The sequence below is a fragment of the Tachysurus fulvidraco genome, chromosome 8 (assembly GCF_022655615.1).
Source record: "Tachysurus fulvidraco isolate hzauxx_2018 chromosome 8, HZAU_PFXX_2.0, whole genome shotgun sequence".
Classification (NCBI taxonomy): domain Eukaryota; kingdom Metazoa; phylum Chordata; class Actinopteri; order Siluriformes; family Bagridae; genus Tachysurus; species Tachysurus fulvidraco.
The window spans coordinates 1035025-1056379 of NC_062525.1; the positions used below are offsets into that span (position 1 = coordinate 1035025).

At 37.2% G+C, this 21355-nt stretch overlaps 1 protein-coding gene across 22 annotated transcripts in view; it reads left to right on the top strand.

The window, feature by feature from the left end:
- LOC113634822 (NACHT, LRR and PYD domains-containing protein 3-like) overlaps positions 1–20769 on the top strand; it is a 37996-nt gene extending 17227 nt beyond the window's left edge. For 16 of the 22 annotated variants that reach the window (XM_047817143.1, XM_047817140.1, XM_047817151.1 and 13 more), the window contains 4 exons: positions 2126–2320; positions 2953–3126; positions 5565–5759; positions 18742–20769. In XM_047817143.1, the coding sequence (XP_047673099.1) occupies positions 2126–2320; positions 2953–3126; positions 5565–5759; positions 18742–18919 (742 nt within the window). In that variant the 3' untranslated portion in view covers positions 18920–20769. Of the gene's footprint in view, positions 1–2125; positions 2321–2952; positions 3127–5564; positions 5760–6330; positions 6477–8168; positions 8437–18741 lie in introns of those variants that run through there. The other 6 variants (XM_047817142.1, XM_047817162.1, XM_047817150.1 and 3 more) reach the window with 6 other exon arrangements.
- The last annotated feature ends 586 nt before the right edge of the window (positions 20770–21355 follow it).

A 21355-nucleotide genomic window follows, 5' to 3' on the forward strand; every position in this document is an offset into this window, starting at 1 on the left:
CAGGTGATTACATTTGAGGGAGTTTTGTAGTTATGACTTATCTTAATATCTTACAATAATGATAAAGTTAATGCTGGTTTTATGTTGGATGTTTGATGTATATTAAACACACCTGTGTACCAGACATAAAGAACCATGTTTACTGCAGTAATGACAAATTCTAATCCCCAAAAGGTTTTTCTTCATTATTAAGTTTTATTTGTGAGGTGGAAATGGTCTTTCATAGGAAACTAACAGTGCAAAGACTTCTACTCATTAGATATAATAATAATAATAATAATAATAATAATAATAATAATTAGGGACAGAGAAGGAAGACTCTAGAGGCAGGAGGAAGCACCAATATAAAGTGAGAGACTGTTGGACTTGGACAGAGTAGATTTTGAACCTATATTCAGAACCTTTGAGAATTTTGAAAAAGTCGGAGAAAACCAAGGGTTTATTTCATTTAAGCATGAATTGGTGAGACAGGAATGTGGAAGAGCAGAGTCACGTTTTGTGGACATATAAAATATATACCAAACTTTATATACCACATTATTTTAATGTGTGAAACCGTATTAAAGGCTGCACTCAAATCTAACAGGACAAGAATAGTTAATAGTCTTGTCCTGTTAGATTTGAGTGATATAATACAGGCTGCGTCTCAAAGTTTGCTTAAAGGTTTGCACATTCTCCCGTCAAGTTTGTTTTTTATAGATCACAACCTTTGCGCGAAAACTTGCTTGCATGCTTTATAAATGAGACCCCTGATCAGTAGAACATTACCAAGATCTGCCTAAGCTGATTCTGAGCCTTCAGTCTCACCATCTGTCTCCATCTCATTCTGACACACTAATATTTTACACAAACATCATCTTTCATTTCTTCACTGGTTCTGGTGGTCTGAGCTGTTGCAGATAACAGGCTTCTGAGCTGCGACTTGACATTAAGTAGTCTAACATTTCTTACATTTCAATACAATGAGGATAAGATAGAGGTGATGTGTTCATATCTTCTGGTTCTAGTTAGGACTCTAGCTGCTGTGTTCTGGACTAACTGGAGCTTGTTTCTGCTCCTACTGAACATCCAGACAGTAAAGTATTACAATAATCCAACCTAGAGGTAACAAACACATGACCTAGTGTTTCTGCATCATGTAATGACATCATATCTCTGATCTTAGTAATATTACTGAGATAAAGAAGGCTAACATTGTGGTATTATTTATGTGAGCTTCAGATGAGAGACCGGTATCAATAATCACACCGAGGTCTTTTACTGCTGCACATGATGTAATAGAAAGACCATCCAGAGTTCCTCTGTAATCAGAAAGCTTACTTCTGCCTGTCTGTGGTCCTGGTACAAGATCTTCTGTGTGTCAGAGTTAAACAGGAGGAAGTTAGTAAGTGTCCACTGTCTGATGTCCTTCATACAATCTTCAGTCTTATTAAACTGGTATAGATTAATACCATGATTATTTATTATTAATAATTGTACCAAGAGATAGTGTTGTTCTGTTATACTTAAATAAACCATAAAGTAATAGAGAACAGATTTACTAGTAATAATATGTTAAAAGTGTTGTTTTAAAGTGAATTTGTTCCTATAATAATTAGTCCAGTATCGATCATTTGTTAAGGTCACATTACTTCTGGAATTTCTGGCCATAGTCCGCTGCTCATGACCTATAAATAAGAAGTAAAAGGAAACAAGTTTCAAGAGCACATGGTTTTACTGTCTGAGTGATCACTAGTTCACTAGTTTCATTACATACATCATACACCTTTGGTCATTTGGTCATTTTCCTCTTCTATGATGTTGAATTATTGTTTAAATGTCAGTGTTACATTCTGTAATGTTTAATGTGAGATCTTTGTCTTTTTCAATACAAGACAATCCCATATTATACAGAACAGGGGAAACCCTACACTAGATACTAGTTAGTTAGCTGTAGTTAAACACTAACTTTACCCATTTTAATGTCCTCAACATGTAGATGTGGACTGCAGTGTCACTTTAACCATATTGTCTAACTGCTGTTTGTACTTTCAGTATTTATAACAATGAGAAGGTTCAGTGAAAGCTTTGAGGACGAGTTTGATCATTTGTGTGAGTTCATTATGTTTTATTTTATTCCCTTTAGTATCAGCTGTGATAAACTTGGAGTAAAAAGTTGGTCACCTCTGTTCTCAGCGCTCAGATCAGAAACCTCCAACCTGAGAGAACTTCATCTGACTGTGAAAACACTGTATCTGTCTGGGAATAAACTAGGAGACTCAGAAGTGAAGACTCTCTCTGCTGGACTGGAGAATCCTCACTGTAAAGTGGAGACACTGAGGTAAGATCATCTCTCTGAGCGTCACAATAACTCACTAAAAGCAGCAGTTATATACAGTGTTGTTTTTCACCTGAAATGTTCTGTAACACTACAACATTCACAACAAATACATTAGTCATTAAGTGATGAGTTTTCTCACTTAAGAATTAAATAAAAAATTAAATAAATAAATGAGTAAACAAGAGAAAAAATCTAAAAATAGTAGTAAAATTAGTTTCCTTCATGATTTAACATCATAGCCTAAAGGTTTTAATAAAAGAAAAGCCTGTGTTTGATCTGATAGACTTTAAATATCACGTAGACCATGTTAAGTGTCCATACACACTAATGTGTAGTCTGACACAATCCTATTGACTGGTGAAGGGGTGTGTGTGTGTGTGTATGTGTGTGTGTGTATCTGTGGTTAGTTTTCTTACAAAAATACTAGTTGTGGATTTAAGGTTGTTTAGCTAAAAAAGTTTACATGTGTAATTGTAGTAAAGATCTTTACAGTGAAATAAAATGCAAATAAATAAATAAATAAATAAATAAATAAGTGTTTTTTGGTGTTTTTGAAGAAAAAAAAAGTTTAAAGTGATTGAAATGTCCCTGTGTACAACCAGTGAAGTGTGTGTCATTGTGTCTCTATACAGGTTGTATAGTTGTGATGTCTCAGATGAAGACTGTGCTGCTCTGACTTCAGCTCTGAGATCAAACCCCTCACACCTGAGAGAACTGGATCTGTCTGAGAATAAACTAGGAGACTCAGGAGTGAAGATTCTCTCTGCTGTACTGGAGAATCCTCACTGTAAACTGGAGACACTGAGGTAAGATCATCTATTAAAACATTAATAATAAATCATGGTCTAATCTTCATCCAGGTCGTAATAATAGATAAACACATTGTGTATAAATAAAACACAGTCACAGTTGTTCTTGTCAATACTGAATAAACCATTTACACTTTCACTGTCTGGGGTTAAAAAATACACCAATGAACTAACAACTTCTCCAAAAACTAATTAGAGTCTGACCCTGTTTTAGGTCTGATTACTGACAGTCTGATCTTCTCAAGAAAGATCTGTTCATGTGAACTCGGATTAAAACAGAGATTTTGTTGAGTTGTGAAACAGAGAAAAGTTACAGAAAACATTGACATTAATATTTTATTTCTCACGTACACAACCATACACAGTACGACACGTAGTGACATGTTTTTAATCTGTCTGTGATTTAAACATAAAATAAAATAGAATAATAAAAAAGAAACTAGAATAAAAATGGAATAGATTTTACCACATTTTATATACCACATTATTTTAATGTGTGAAACCGTATCAAAGGCTGCACTCAAATCTAACAGGACAAGATTTCAGCATCAGCAGCCATCAGGAGATCATTAGTGACCTTCACTAAAGCAGTTACCATACTGTGTTTAGTACAGAACCCAAACTGAAAGGATTCTAATAGATTGTCACTAAGTTTAGCATGAACCTGTGTGATAACGTTCATGTCTGATTAGAAAGTGTTCATTTAGCTGAAAAGTGCTCCCTTTAATGCTAATCTATAACACTACATGATAAGATTTTAGCTAATGTCAGTCTGATTCCTAAACAGAATTCTCTGTAGTTACTTCTGGTCAGATTATAACCAAGTGGCTCATGTTGTGGAAGCGTTGAGAGAATCACAGACAAGAGTAAAAAGGTTCACAATTTACTTGTACTGCTGTACAACAGGACCCAACACTCCACATGAAGCATGAGAGAGGAAGGACCCTGATCATTGTTACACTGAGTTTTTATAAACATGATTCAAACACAGAAACTGAAGAAAGGAAAACATTGTCAATCATCAGCTACATTACAACACATGATCATGTCCTGATCAGTAGAACATTACCAAGATCTGCCTAAGCTGATTCTGAGCCTTCAGTCTCGCCATCTGTCTCCATCTCATTCTGACCCTCTAATATTTTACACAAACAACCTCATCATCTTTCATTTCTTCAATGGTTCTGATGGTCTGAGCGGCTGCAGATATAACAGGCTGCTGAGCTGCGACTTAACATTAAGTAGTCTAACATTTCTTACATTTCAATACAGTGAGGATAAGATAGAGGTGATGTGTTCATATCTTCTGGTTCTAGTTAGGACTCTAGCTGCTGTGTTCTGGACTAACTGGAGCTTGTTTCTGCTCCTACTGAACATCCAGACAGTAAAGTATTACAATAATCCAACCTAGAGGTAACAAACACATGACCTAGTGTTTCTGTATCATGTCATGACATCATATCTCTGATCTTAGTAATATTACTGAGATGAAAGAAGGCTAACATTGTGGTATTATTTATGTGAGCTTCAGATGAGAGACCGGTATCAATAATCACACCGAGGTCTTTTACTGCTGCACATGATGTAATAGAAAGACCATCCAGAGTTACTCTGTAATCAGAAAGCTTACTTCTGCCTGTCTGTGGTCCTGGTACAAGATCTTCTGTGTGTCAGAGTTAAACAGGAGGAAGTTAGTAAGTGTCCACTGTCTGATGTCCTTCATACAATCTTCAGTCTTATTAAACTGGTATAGATTAATACCATGATTATTTATTATTAATAATTGTACCAAGAGATAGTGTTGTTCTGTTATACTTAAATAAACCATAAAGTAATAGAGAACAGATTTACTAGTAATAATATGTTAAAAGTGTTGTTTTAAAGTGAATTTGTTCCTATAATAATTAGTCCAGTATCGATCATTTGTTAAGGTCACATTACTTCTGGAATTTCTGGCCATAGTCCGCTGCTCATGACCTATAAATAAGAAGTAAAAGGAAACAAGTTTCAAGAGCACATGGTTTTACTGTCTGAGTGATCACTATTTCACTAGTTTCATTACATACATCATACACCTTTGGTCATTTGGTCATTTTCCTCTTCTATGATGTTGAATTATTGTTTAAATGTCAGTGTTACATTCTGTAATGTTTAATGTGAGATCTTTGTCTTTTTCAATACAAGACAATCCCATATTATACAGGACAGGGACAACCCTACACTAGATACTAGTTAGTTAGCTGTAGTTAAACACTAACTTTACCCATTTTAATGTCCTCAACATGTAGATGTGGACTGCAGTGTCACTTTAACCATATTGTCTAACTGCTGTTTGTACTTTCAGTATTTATAACAATGAGAAGGTTCAGTGAAAGCTTTGAGGACGAGTTTGATCATTTGTGTGAGTTCATTATGTTTTATTTTATTCCCTTTAGTATCAGCTGTGATTCACTTGGAGTAAAAAGTTGGTCATCTCTGGTCTCGGCGCTCAGATCAGAAACCTCCAAACTGAGAGAACTTCATCTGACTGTGGAAACACTGGATCTGTCTGGGAATAAACTAGGAGACTCAGGAGTGAAGATTCTCTGTGCTGGACTGGAGAATCCTCACTGTAAAGTGGAGACACTGGGGTAAGATCATCTCTCTGAGACTCACAATAACTCACTAAAAGCAGCAGTTATATACAGTGTTGTTTTTCACCTGAAATGTTCTGTAACACTACAACATTCACAACAAATACATTAGTCATTAAGTGATGAGTTTTCTCACTTAGGAATTAAATAAATAAATGAGAAAATAAGAGAAAAAATCTAAAAATTAAAAAAAATAATTATTTTTAAATCTATCAAAACTTTTGCAGCACAAATAAACTTAATATCAATAATAATAATATAATAAAATATGACTGGTGCAGCCCCAGGGTCCTGGTCCCACCCATGTGGAGTCCTGGCCCACCTACATTAACTCTGTTATAATGTTAGAATTATTAATAAACCCCAGTTGTCACTCACTAGGAGCTGCTGCTTTAAGAAGCTTCATTGAGTGACGTTGCTCAGTAACATTTCTGTGTGGTGTTTAGTCGTGTAACAGACTAGTTTAATAAAGACTTTATCTTCTCTGAAACAGACACCACACTGTGTCTTTACCCCTGAAACTCCTACACTGTAATCAGAGGATATAATAAGATGAAATGTGTTTCAGTTTGTGTTTACACTGGAGAACAGTGTCAGAGTGGAGATTGGACTCATCTGAGAGCTGAAGAACAGAACTGCAGTTGGTTTAGGAGTACATGGGGCAACACCGTCATTTTAACTCCAATTAAAACACTCAATGAATTTATTTCATATTATATGATGTGGTGGTTCATTCTGACTATTCTGTTAAAATCATCACTTAAATAAAATTATATTAAATATCACCAAATTAAATAATAATCAGACAAATATAATGAATCTCCTCATAGACTGAAAATAAATCTCATCTAAAATAATTTGTGATTTCTGTTATATTAATACAATAATTTATCTAATATCATTAGTTAGATCATTAGTTTCCTTCATGATTTAACATCATAGCCTAAAAGTTTTAATAAAAAAAAGCTTGTGTTTGATCTGATAGACTTTAAATATCATGGAGACCATGTTAAGTGTCCATACACACTAATGTGTAGACTGACACAATCCTATTGAATGGTGAAGCTGTGTCTGTGTGTCTGTATGGGGTCAGAATTGTTTCATTATTCTGAATAAATACACTATGATCCACAAATAAATATAAAGAGTTTCACAAATATTTTTACAAATTTCACAAAAAGAAATTAAATTCACAAATAAATAAAATGGGATTTACAAATAAAAAAAATATTTATAAATTGTATTTATTTGCGAATTGCTTCCTGCTCATTAGTGAATCGCGTTCTGTGCATTTGTGGATTTGAAACATTTCTAACGTCAAGACGTGCACAAGAATCCACAAATAAGTGACTCCGCCCACCGTCTACTCCAGCCAATCGGACAACTGTCTCATGGCGCTGACCAATCGTGGCACGGTCTACCTCAAACCAATCACGTTCTGATTTACTCGCACTATCACAGTGTGAAAATACGCTAAAAAACACACTACAAAATACGATAAAAAAACAAACAAATAAAAAACATTAGTCGCAGATTCGAGCCCAATCTGGTAACCCTGTATGGACTGTAGCAGCACTAAGGGTTAGTTCAGTTCTGCTTTCTTTGGAAACGATTTCAGCATCATCAATGGGTCCAGGGGTAGTGTGAAGAGCGAGTAAATCAGAACGTGATTGGCTGGAGTAGACGGTGGGCGGAGTCACCTATTTGTGGATTCTTGTGCACTACTTGGCGTTAGAAATGTTTCAAATCCACAAATGCACAGAACGCAATTCACAAATGCGTGCAGTGATTCACAAATGCACAGAACGCAAATAAATACAATTTATAAATATTTTTTTTATTTGCAAATCCCATTTTATTTATTTGTGAATTTCATTTCTTTTTGTGAAATTTGTAAAAATATTTGTGAAACTCTTTATATTTATTTGTGGATCATAGTGTATTTATTCAGAATATTGAAACAATGTTGTATGTGTGTCTGTCTGTGTGTGTGTGTGTGTGTCTGTCTGTCTGTGTGTGTGTATCTGTCTGTGTCTGTGTGTGTGTGTGTCTGTCTGTGTGTATGTGTCTGTGTGTCTTTGTGTGTGTGGTGTGTGTGTTGTGTGTGTAGTTTTCTTACAAAAATACTAGTTGTGGATTTAAGGTTGTTTAGCTAAAACAGTTTACATGTGTAATTGTAGTAAAGATCTTTACATTGAAATAAAATGTAAAACTGAAATAATAAAATGATCTGTAGCACAAAGTTACATTCATGTTTCTTACATTATATAATGAAAAATAAATAAATAAATAAATAAATAAATAAATAAGGGCTTTTTGGTTTTTTTGGGGGGAAAAATAGATTCAAGTGATTGAAATGTCCCTGTGTACAACCAGTGAAGAGTGTGTCATTGTGTCTCTATACAGGTTGTATAGTTGTGATGTCTCAGATGAAGGCTGTGCTGCTCTGACTTCAGCTCTGAGATCAAACCCCTCACACCTGAGATACCTGAATCTGTCTGATAATAAACTAGGAGACTCAGGAGTGAAGAGTCTCTCTGCTGTACTGGAGAATCCTCACTGTAAACTGGAGTCACTGGGGTAAGATCATCTCTGTGCAGTGGCAGAACTAGAGTTTTATACAGGGGGGGCCAGGGGCATCTTTAGGGGTCCCACAGACTGTGACACAAATTACCCTAACAGGGAGCATGTATGAATCCCATAATTGCTCATTAGAGGTAGAATATATCTCTCATAATCTATTTTATAATTTATAATGTATTATGTTATAATTTTATCTTGTGTATGTCACACACACTTTCATAAATAGGCCTATATAATCAGGTAGTGCTGAAAATGTCCAAATATTTTCAGATAATAAAGATTAAGCACCAAGGAGATAAGAAAACATTTGTGTAACATGAATAACACATTTTATTTAAATATACACATTTACAAAGTATATACAAAAATATTAAACATACAATCAAAAATTGCAGAAATTTACCAAAAAACGTTGGTAATTTTTGGTGCCTATCAATTTTACAAACAGGTAAATACAGATCCCAGTTAGAGTTAAAACAGCATAATTCTGTGGTTCTTGTGAGAATGTGCGAAATGTTTCACAAACTCATCCATGTTGAGAGAGCGAGATCATTGTTGTCCTAAGGTGAGTTTTAATCAGGTTTAAAGCTGAGAAGCTTCTCTCACAAGAAGCACTGCTCACTGGTGTGACAACAGAAATCTTACAAAGCCGAAATAGCTCATGGAAGTTCTCTTTATAAGGTTCTAGGAACACAACAAATTCAAGGAGATTAGATGGTCTGTCCCTTCCACTTTTTTCTCTCCTATCAAAAAGTCGCTTAATTTGATGATCCTCGTGTTTAAGGTCCTCTAAATTTGACTCAAAGCTCTGAGTAAAGGCAAACAAAGGCTCCTCGTTTATTTAAGAATGTCTTACTCTTTGGGTGGAGAGACTGAAGGCCTTGCATTATCTCACAGTTCTTCTCTGAAAAACACCACTGCAGCTCAGCTGTGAAACTGTCAAGCCCTTGACAAAAGACAGCTCTTTTGAAGCTCTCACCATCACTATGGTCACTGTTTCTCTGTCCTACAGAGCTCATCATCAATGAATCATGAAATCTTAAGCTTGTTTTAAGTTGTCTTTTACACACTGTCTGTATGCTTATTTTGCCGTGTTCTGCAATCTCTTCCTGCTGCATCTAAGCTTTCAGCTGACTGAAAGTGTAAAAAACTTTCGTTGAAAGCCCCATTGTAATAGTTGACTAAATACAACTGATGGCCCCATTGTAATAGACTAAAGACAACTGTTCTTTTTTCTTCAGATCTTTAGTTTCATCTACAGTTACACTAAAAACTTCACTATCTTTTACTTCTCTTATTATTTCATTTCGTACCATTTCAGCTAAGACCTCAAGAAATTCATTCTGGATTTGGTGGCTTGTATACTTTGCATTACCAAATGCATTCATCCTATTATCTATGACAGGGTCATGTTTTGCTCTATCATCATAGATTGCCAAAAAAATTGCCCTTGTTTTGAGAGTCATCAGACTCTCTATGACCTCTCTGTGCTATATTTAGGGTGGCAGTTAATTAGCACAGTTTTCCTCCACTTTCTTTTTACGGTCCTGATTTATGACATCTAGCATTGATGAGTTGCTGTCAATAGACTTTTTATACTGATTCCAAGCATTGATGTGATGCTCTGCATTTGAATGGAGCTTAAACCCAGAATCTTTAAACAGTGCCTTTTTGCAAAACCTGATTGTAATGTAAAGGCAGATTCAGGTGCATTTGGCAAAGAAAAATGCAGACAGGCGAAACAATAAGTTTAGTCTTGACTTACAGAATATTCAAGCCATAAATTGTCCTTATACCAGGAGCTGTTAAAAGCCCTTTTCTTTGTACCATGCTGAGTTCTGGGAAATGTTTTCAAACACGACTGTACAGGACCCTCATCTCTGGATCTAGAAATATCTGAAATACACATGTTAAACATTGGGTCGTCTCTATGGAAAATAAGTGGGATCCACAATATTACTAACAGCTGCTTACTAGTGTATTAGTTAAAGTAGATTCCTGGCCTACCATTGGGTCCTTCAGGAACAGCATATCTGGTGCTTGATGTGGATGGTTGGGGCTCTATTACAGCTCCTAGCAGCTCTGGCTCACTGTCCTGCTCAGAGTCAGAATTGTCTGTGTCAATCTTTAATACACCTATTACAATAACACAAGAACCATTAGTGTATAATCACAATAAAAATGCCACAGTGATATAAATCAACACCTAATTACAATTTTTTGTAAAGCCTAAACTGATTAAACCATCTATAAATATAGCTGCAAGCAGCAATACCGGGGTCAAACCGATCAGATGCGCTCAGAACATGTCGCTGTTGAACCATACCAAGTTTAGTAGCGATATGGCATTGTTTTTAAAATCTCGTGGCCACTAGGTGGCGCTGTCACAAAACGTTGCATGCACCCTCAGGTCATGACTATAATGACATGTACCAAGTTTCATGTCAACACGCATAAGTTTTGCGAACATACAGCCTCACGTCTGTTTTGGTGTGCTCGCCACCATGTATGTTGCCACGGTTTGGTATCGTTTGACTCAGCATGCCTCAAGGAGTCTAACAACACCTCCTTCATGATTTTAGACTCACATTTGCAGTAGTTATAAGCAAAAATAGCTGTTTTTAAAATAGCTGCTCGCCACCATGTATGTTGCCACGGTATACGAGAAGGCATTGGTCTATCAAAAAGCATTTGATAACTTTTTGTCTCAGGTGTCTCTAGATGCTACTTACCAAAGGACATGCAAATGGGACAATCGGTCTAGGAGGAGTTTGAAAAAGTAGGTTTTATGGAAAATTCAAAATGGCGGAAAGATATTCATGACAGAAACGACATCATATGGTGCATTTAAATCGGCATGAGCAAAGGATCCAAAATATGCAAGAATTTTGTCTCTGGGCCTTACGTGTCAGCAGTTATGAACATAAACATAATTGGATTTTGGACTGTTGGTGGCGCTAGAGGGTTTGAGCTAGACACACCAAAGTTGCTATCGTAACTTAAAAGACTGGCTTCTACATGTGTGCCAAATTACATAACTTTCCTATGTACGGTTCTATGGGCTGCCATTGACTTCATTGGAAGAAGAAGAATAAGAAAACCGACAATAACAATAGGTGTCGTCGCCCCTTCGGGGCTTGACCCCTAACAAGCTAAACTTAAATACTGAACTGGACATGTGACTAACTGACTGACTGCCTGGTGGGTTCTCAAACCTGTTGGTGGTTCTTGTGACGTCTGACTACTAGCATCAGGCAGGAAGCTGCTCCAGGGTACTCTGGTGATTCAGGGGCTGGGGGCTGTTTGAACCTGATCTGTATGTGTTTGCTTCTTTAAAAATAGTCTGATATCTCTGCCTTTCTTTTCTTTTTTTTATTGACCCTATGTAAAAATATTACACATGGATATAATACATTTAAGCATCAAATACAGATTTTTTTTTTTAATTCAAACTCAACGTTAACTACAAATCTCACTATAATAATTGCTCTTTAAAATCAACTGTCAGCATAAATGACTACTTTAATCACCTTTATGATGGCTTACAGACTGTCTGCAATTGCAGCAATCTTTTGAGTATGTAGCACCCCGAACGCCCAGGGAACTTAGGTGCATACAAAGAAAATCCACCACAGTAAGCACAGGATAATAGAAAGCACATTAAACTTTATTTAACAAAGCATTAAAATAATTTGGGTCATTCACCCTGACCGGACACAGCCCACCAGAGCAGCCTCCTTCAGATGGTATACTCAGCAGACAAAAGATAATGGAGCTTCCTACAGGGAAGAGTAGTTTCACTGCAAACTGTATGAGCACAGCAATCTCCACCCCATAAACCCACCACAAATCATTAATAATACACCCTCAATATCAATACATCACACAACTAAGCACACAAAACCTGTTGGGGCTCTATCAATCCCTGTCTCTGATTCCCTACAAAGTGGTGGGAAACTACCTAAGGGGTATACCCAAAGGGTACAGGAAAACACAGAAAATCAAATGTACTTAAAAAGAAAAGGGAAAAATAAAGACAAAATCCCCTAGCCAACCATTAAACCAAATTACACAAACCTAATAATTCAAAAAGAAACAAAACACCAGCTGGCTAGGGAATTAAAATACATTCACAACAGGGAGCAGTCAGTTTTACAAAAAAGAAAACCCAAAAGAGAACATCGACTAGTCACTACATCCAACAACCAATAACGAAATAGGTTATTTAATTATTACCAGTCACACTCAAACAAACTAAATAAGAAAATTAAACATACCTTAACGAAACGAAACCAACCAACCAACTGCACGGTCCCGAACATCAAGCACCCACATTCTAAATAAACAAGGGCGTCGATTTGGGTAAGGACGGTAGGGACATGTCCCTAACAATATCCAGGGAACACTCAATTGTCCCTAGCAATAATTCGACCAAGCCTATATACATTTATACATAACCACTGATGTCCGTCTGTGTCTTGTGCTTTTTTACTTATTTCATTTAACATTTATCCAGGAATCATTAAAGAAGTTGAAAAATATTTACAATGGCGTTTTGTAAAAAAAAATAGCGCAACTAGTGGAACACAAACGGTTAACAGATCTACCTCCTGCAATGAATCCCGCCTCTGTAACTCGCCTCTCTAAAATGATTGGCCTTTGCCTTTTTTGAGTCCTGCCTCTCTAACCCACGTCGCTGTTTGATTGGCTTTGTTTTTCTCGCTAATGTGTTGAGGTCGACTGCGGCTATATTCCGTTGTATGAAGCAATATGCAACGTGATTATGCAGCTACCGGAATGTGAGCAAGAAAGTATTCTAATAACAATAGTTTTATGCACAAAATACGGGGAATGTTGTCCCCACCAATGTCAAATAAATTATGTCCCCACCAATGTCAAAATCAAACTTACGCCATTGTAAATAAATTAAATAATTTTCATACATCACTCACACCCAAACACACAAACAAAACAAAGCAAAACATACCTTGGCAAAGCAAATCCACAATGATCCTGAGTTTCAAACTATCACATGCTAAAAACAGAATAAAATACTTATACCGGAGAAAATACAACGGGACTCATGGTCCCACACAGCTACAAGCCGAGCAACGGGCAATTGCTAACAGGACCCCAGCCGCCCTTCGCTTTCACCTGTCCTTTAAATAAGTGCGGCTTATTAGCAATCTGTAATGGGGTTAGAGACCCCGCCCCTCTTTGTTACCTTGCTACAAGTAACATTACCAGATACATAGTTTAATAACATTAAACACTGACACTGTAAAACTAGTTACCTCATATTAGCTAAACAGTTAAAGACTTACACACAGACACTGCACTGTATACGTGTGTATCTAGCACAAATGTCAACATCATGTATATTATGGCTAAACTGGGGAACGAACCGATCTCTCTTGTCTGATTAATCTGTTAATAGCGTCTAACATCAATTTATATAGCGACGTAACTTTTGAAATATTTTTCTGGAAAACTAAATCCTGATGTTTAATCTCATAACTTACCAAAATTTGTTGTTTTGGTATTAGACTGTTAAAGTATTCTTCTCTACCTCTCAACTCTTTCTTGTCATTGATTGATGGATAGCAAATAAAAATTCGGGATGGCACCTGGGGTGGCCAATCAGATGTCAGGGGTATTCAGTGCCACCCCAGACACCCCTCTGGCTCTGCCACTGTCTCTGTGAGAGTCACATTGTAACACTTTCCCTCTTAAAGTTATGCTGGGGTGCCAGACAGATAAGAGTTGATAAGATAACAGTGCACCAATTTCATCACACCACATAACACAATTAATTAGCAATAAACACCAGCATAAACAAAAATAAACAAAAATCCATTTTATCCGATTACTCCATTAATTATTCGATGAGATGTTCGGTAGAATACTCGATTACTAAAATATTCGATAGCTACAGCCCTACTTTATTCACCAGAAGGTGAACAGATAGTGAACGTCCTCACACTAAACCTCCACTAAATTCTCAGCTTTCTCTGTTTATATTTAACACTTTGCACTATTTTATTACACTTTATTAAGCATTTCTTACATTTTCTGTCATTTTGCACCTTAAATGTTAAGAGATAATAGTTAAGTGTTCATTGTGACTTTAGACGTTATAATTATTGGAGGTTTCCTAGTTGTTGACATTTCTGACTTAATAACTGAGGGGATTCTGATCACATGAAGGTTAAGTTTCAAATAAAAAGATTTAAATGTAATATATTTTTCTCCTGGTCCTTATTTTAAAGGGGTCATAAAAAAATCAATAATTATCTATATCGACCGATATGAAACACTGATATCGTGATACAGTTTTCAGCCAATATCGCCCAGCCCTACTAAATAGAGTAAATATCCATTCGCTGAGGTAACATCCTTTCCGTCGCAACAACACAATAAACACGGATTTCATAGAGGTGAGACTCCCAGTGAACTGCTCTAACCTTCGTTATCTCCGCCATTGCTCTTTTCAGTATCTCTAGCACCTACGTCATCGTGCATCCGGTGATTGCCCAAGCTGACCAACATAGACGCCATCATTGTTGTGGCCACTTTTACCAATAATTTGCATCCTTTTAAACTGCACCATATATTAGAACATAAACACAAATCTGCTTCAAAATACAATTTAATTAGTGCCGATGAAAGTGCTCTCTCACAACATGACCTGCTCCTCAGTAAGACACATTCTCTAATAGTGAGACTGAAGCAGAAGTTTTAAAGAGTTTTAATAGTTTAAAAACATCTCTGCTACAAAACTAAACTGATATAAATGTAAACCCATGGATGTCCATATTGTTTACAGAGTTAAACTGTTTCATGCCTTTCTGCAGTGTAATAGATGAACATTTATTGTGTTCTAGTCCAGTGGTCCCCAACCTTTTTTTTGCTGCGTACCGGTCAATGTTTGATCATTTTACCGCGGCCTGCTGGGGGTGGGGAGTGGTGGCTATACAATTCAATTAATGATTTTAATGTAATTGTATGTAAACATGCCTTTTTAACTCACTACAACGCTAAATCAATAAGAACCCTGAGCTTGTTTCTTTACAACGAGATGGTTCCATCTGGGGTAATAGGAGACAATGACACCCGAAGTGTGTTGCTTATGTCCAGTTTATTCCGTTGTTTTGTTTCAGTTGCCGTCACTGCAGAAATCCCTGCTTCACACAGATAGCATGTCGGACATGACGATAGGGATGTAAGTGCTGTGGTGACAATCTCAGGGTATTCCGCCATGACTTTAATCCAGAACACCGGCAGAGTTTCTAACTTCCTGACGTCTGTTTCGTGCTCATTTTTGCTAATTTGTGGGTTAAATTTGAGCAAACACAATATACACGTACACCAAGCACTGTTAAACATGAGAAGGTACCGGTGAACAGAGAGGAGCGATACACACCTTCTCTCTCCACCAAAGCTACAACACCGCAGCCGCTCAGCTCCAGACGTCACCTAAACCCGGCCCGATTATCATATTTTGCTCATCGGTATCGGTGCGGCTTTAGGTGACGTCTCTCAGCTCCCGGTTAACCTCTCGTCCATGGAAAGTCGCACAAACCCGAGAGAAATACACCACAGTAAATAAAATGGAAATAATTTAATGTTCCTTGGGCGGCCCGATACCATTTGGTCCACGGACCGGGGGTTGGGGACCACTGGTTTACAGAGTTAAAGTGTTTCATGCCTTTCTGCAGTGTAATAGATGAACATTTATTGTGTTCTAGTCTATTTGATGTGAGGAAACTTTCTCATTAGAAATCTTTATTTGTGGTTTGGTTCTGTTTCTGTCAAAATTATTTACTGAATATACAGTAATAATTTTTTATTAATTGTAATAAAGGGTTTTAAAAATCTGTTGATGAAGAGTGTGTCATTGTGTCTCTATACAGGTTGTGTAATTGTGGTGTCTCAGATGAAGGCTGTGCTGCTCTGTCTTCAGCTCTGAGATCAAACCCCTCACACCTGAGACACCTGGATCTGTCCTGTAATAAACTAGGAGACTCAGGAGTGAAGAGTCTCTCTGCTGTACTGGAGAATCCTCACTGTAAACTGGAGACACTGGGGTAAGATCATCTATTAAAACATTAATAATAAATCATGGTCTAATCTTCATCCAGGTCGTAATAATAGATAAACACATTGTGTATAAATAAAACACAGTCACAGTTGTTCTTGTCAATACTGAATAAACCATTTACACTTTCACTGTCTGGGGTTAAAAAATACACCAATGAACTAACAACTTCTCCAAACACTTGGAGAACACCTATGTGATTTAAACATAAAATAAAATAGAACAATAAAAAAGAAAATAGAATAAAAATAGAATAGATGTAACAAATAGAAATGTAAGGATCAGTTTAATGGAGTGTAAAAATAAATGTGAATATGGATCAGTGGCAGAACAATGTGACTGTTTTAATAAAGTTCAGATGTGTTAAATACTGCAATATATGAAATATGTTCTGTGTAAAATAAAATCTGGCTGATGTCTCAGTGTTGTGTATGAAAGTCCAGAAAAAGTCCAAGTTCTAGTCTTATGTGTTGTCCTGGTCTGTAAAGTGTGTGTTACTCAGTCACAATAATACACACTGTCTACAGTCAGGGTCGACACTCGAGCCCCAGTAAAATGTTCCTGATAAATCAGTGTCTGATGATGTAGATTACAGTAGATATGTCTGAAAATGACACACTTTGATGTTGGCTTTGACGGTAGACAAGTATTCGCAAAGGCCGGTGCTTTTTGGAGGCAAGTGGACAGAAAGATTGTGAAAACTACTAGACCGCTAGAGAGCCAATATTTTGGAGGCAAGCGGACATGAGCATGTGACGTGATCCAAATACATGTGAGGCACTTCCCCTCATTGGGCTGAGTGTTTTGATATATGACACGTCCATGGTGTGCTAATTTTTGATTTCACTTATTTTGGGGGCGGGGCTACACGTGACGTCACCAGAATACCCGGTGGGGTGCCAATACTTTTGGTGAAAAGTGGCTACTGAGGGTTTGGACATTTCATGTCAATACTGCAGTCATTATGGGATTCTACTTATTATAGTGGATAGAACACAGAACAGAAGCCGTGCCTGAGCTCTGCGCACACTGTGTGTGTGAGAGCTTAGAGGACTTACCCTTTCATGTCTATGGGATGTTCGATCGTCGACTACGGGAAAACCGAAAATTCCGTCGGAACCCCGAAATAAAAACTTCGTCCGGAGTAAGGTCCTAAAGAACCTGTCAGAGTTCGGTGTAAATCGCTCAAAAACTTGCCGAGTTATAAACCTCAAAAGTTTATAATGGAAGTTTATGGGGAAAAAAGGCCATTTTGAGATTCCATACCGGGAATGCCGGAATTCCGATCGCTTAGAAAAGTAGGAGCAACCAACTACAGACCAGGGTCTACGACATATCCGAATTTGGTGCATGTGACTCGAACGCTCTAGTCCGCATTTTTTTTTCGTAGATTTTTGGATAATAATAATAATAATAATAATAATAATAATCTTTTAACGGAGGCAAGTGGACATAAAACGTTTGAAATCTAGTGGGGTGCTAGGGTGCCAAAACATTTGGAGGCAAGTGGAGACGAGCATGTGACGTCATCCGAAAACCTGTGACGCAAGTCCCCTCCTTGGGCTGAGTGTTTTGATATGCCATATGTCTATGTTGTGCAAAGGATTTTTGTTTTCACGTGACGTCATCAGAACACCTGTCAGGAAGTTCCCCTCACTGTGCTGAGTGTTTTGATATGTCACATGTCCATGTTGTAAAAGGTTTTTTGATTTTGTATATATTGCAGGCGGGGCTGTGGCACAACCGAAAGGCCAGTCGGTACACCAATTTAAACTTTGTTCAGAGTATCACCCTAAAGGAGCTGGCCAAGTTTGGTGTAGAGAGTTCGAAAGCTTGCCGAGTTATAAACCTCCCAATTTTATAATGGGAGTCTATGGGGAAAAAGGCCATTTTGAGACCCGGTACCGGATCGCTTAGAAAAGTAAGAGCAACAAACTTCAGACCAGGGTCTACAACATATCCGAATTTGGTGCATGTGGCTCGAAAGTCCTAGGTTTGTCTAAGCTTAAATATGAAAACAGAATGTTGGCTTCTACAAAGCGACATAATAAAATGATCTGCAGCACAAAGTTATGTTCATGTTAATTGCATTATATGATGACAAACAAACAAACAAATGAATGAATGAATAATAAATAAAAAGAAATAAATAAAGGCTTTGTTGGAGTTTTTGCAATAAATAAATAAGTGTTTTCAGGTTTCTGTAAAATTCTTGTGGGCCTGTGATCAAAATGATTAAACACTAGAAACGTCCCTGTGTACAACCAGTGAAGAGTGTGTTATTGTGTCTCTATACAGGTTGTGTGAGTGTGGTGTCTCAGATGAAGGCTGTGCTGCTCTGACTTCAGCTCTGAGATCAAACCCCTCACACCTGAGAGAACTGAATCTGTCCTGTAATAAACTAGGAGACTCAGTAAAGAAGCTGCTGTCTGATCTTAAGGATGATGAACATTACAAACTACAGACAGTGAGGTGAGTAATGACCTGTTAATAAAAGTTTACCCTCATTATCATTACACATTGATACACATCACATTTCTCTTCAATAACTTTCACATTATCAGGTTAGAAAATGTCACTATATTCTGTTTAATCAGGATTTTTCTAACGATTCTCTTTAATGCTGTTTTGTGTTCAGTAAAGTGTGTTGATGTAAAATTCATGTGAAGGCAGAAAACAGGGATTCAGACAGTCTACAAAAAGTCACCAATGAGTTGATGAGAGTGATTGTTAATGAACATTGTGTCTTCTGTCATTCCTGTAAAATTCACCTGAGTTTGTTCTTAAAGTCTGCACTTAAATATAAATGTAGAACAAGATCTAAATGACACAGTAGTGTTTGTTATATAAAAAAGCTCCTGTGATTGGATAAGAGCAGTGATGTGATGGGTAAAGATCTGCTCATTATCCTGTTAGAACTTGTGGAAGTTCTCATTTGTTCTAGTTAAATGTTACAACACAGATGTTAGTAAGAATGAAGAAATGTTGAATGATTCATTATAAACAGGAGATGATGATGTTTCTGTTGGAGCAGAGATGATTACATGCTGTTGGTCATGAAGTACCACAGTCCACTTTGTGCTGATTAATTCACATCTTTTTCTTTCATATTCAGGTTCTAATGAATATCTGTGTGTGATGAAGACTCCAGTGTTCCTGCATTACCATGATGGAGAATAGAGAACATGTTTATTAACACATCACTCATTTAGTTCTAACACATTAAACACACACAGAGACGTGAGAAGTGTGTGTTCATCGTGTACAGTGAATCAGACTAAACACAATTCTACACTGAGTTTATAATGACCTCTGATCCCTGGATAAAATTCCCTGGACCTCAATCCCATAAAAACCTGAGGGATTATTTGTAACAGCAGGAGAAAATCCACATGAACTCGAGCTGAACTCTGTTCATTTTACTGTTTGTGTGATTTATTATTTGTTTATTATTGTAATATGATTTACACTTTTTACACATGTACACTTATAGCTTATATTACTGGATACATAGGTCACTAACAGGTGGACCACGGTCCGTGTCCAGACCCAGAAGCTGTCCAATCCGGACTCGGACCTACAGCCAAAACAAAATGCAAAAATGTTATGCTTTAAAACTTGACGCTTTTATTTAACCTGCACAATCTTTACAATAGTGGTAGTGGAAATGCACCGACCAATTGCATGCAAGTCTGTGCATTACTGCGACTCAACAGCGCAAGACAGGTGAGAGAGAATTAGAGTAAAGTTACACATGAAAGTAAGAAAACAAAGGGAGAGAAACAGACGAGTGAGACGGAGAAAGAGAGAAACAGACGATTGAGACGGAGAAAGGGAGAGAAACAGGCGAGTGAGACGGAGAAAGGGAGAGAAACAGACGAGTGAGACGGAGAAAGGGAGAGAAACAGACGAGTGAGACGGAGAAAGAGAGAGAAACAGACGAGTGAGACTCTGTTCACACTAAACCAGTGTATCTCATATGTACAGAAACTGGGGCACTTATTAAAAGTGACAATGTGAAATGCCTTTATGAGACAAAACATAAAGGTTTTGAACAAACATGTCCACTCAAATCTGAAGACAGCGTCCCTGAGACAGCTTTCCCAGGTCTGAGGACAGTAGCCCTATACATTATGATCATGTTTGGCTCTACATACAACTGTGAGGCAGCTTTCTCTACAATGAACATAATCCAATCTAAATATGGTTCCAAGGTCACTAATGTGCACATCCACATGTGTATGAGAGCGGCCCTGACTCCATTCAAGCCCAGGTTTAACCCTAACACTAACCCAAGCCCAGGTTTAACCCTAACTCTAACCCAAGCCCAGGTTTAACCCTAACCCAAGCCCAGGTTTAACCCTAACCCAGGTTTAACACTAGCCCAAGCCCAGGTTAACCCTAACCCTAACCCAAGCCCAGGTTTAACCCTAACCCAGGTTTAACACTAGCCCAAGCCCAGGTTAACCCTAACCCTAACCCAAGCCCAGGTTTAACCCTAACCCAAGCCCAGGTTTAACCCTAATCTTAACCCTAACCCAAGCTAGAGCTCAGTTCTCTCACTGAGATATAAAAGGGAAAGTTCAGCACTTTATTTAAACATACACAATTTTCACATTTTATTTATTTTCTCTTATTTTGAAACATAGCCCTACTTTTATTTATTTATGAGAGAACGTTATACATATCTACAATCATACATATGTTCAGTTCTATGTTACGTGACAATAAATATTGTCAAAAAGTTTGAATTGTACTGAATTTATTTGATTTAACAGTCAGGTATTGATTGCTATCAGATGTTGATACAACTACTAGGCTACTTAAATATATATCACACTAATATTATGATCTTCCAGACCTTTGCTTCAAGAAATTTTCTCTTACCTCTTTAAATTTTAGTTGAATACCT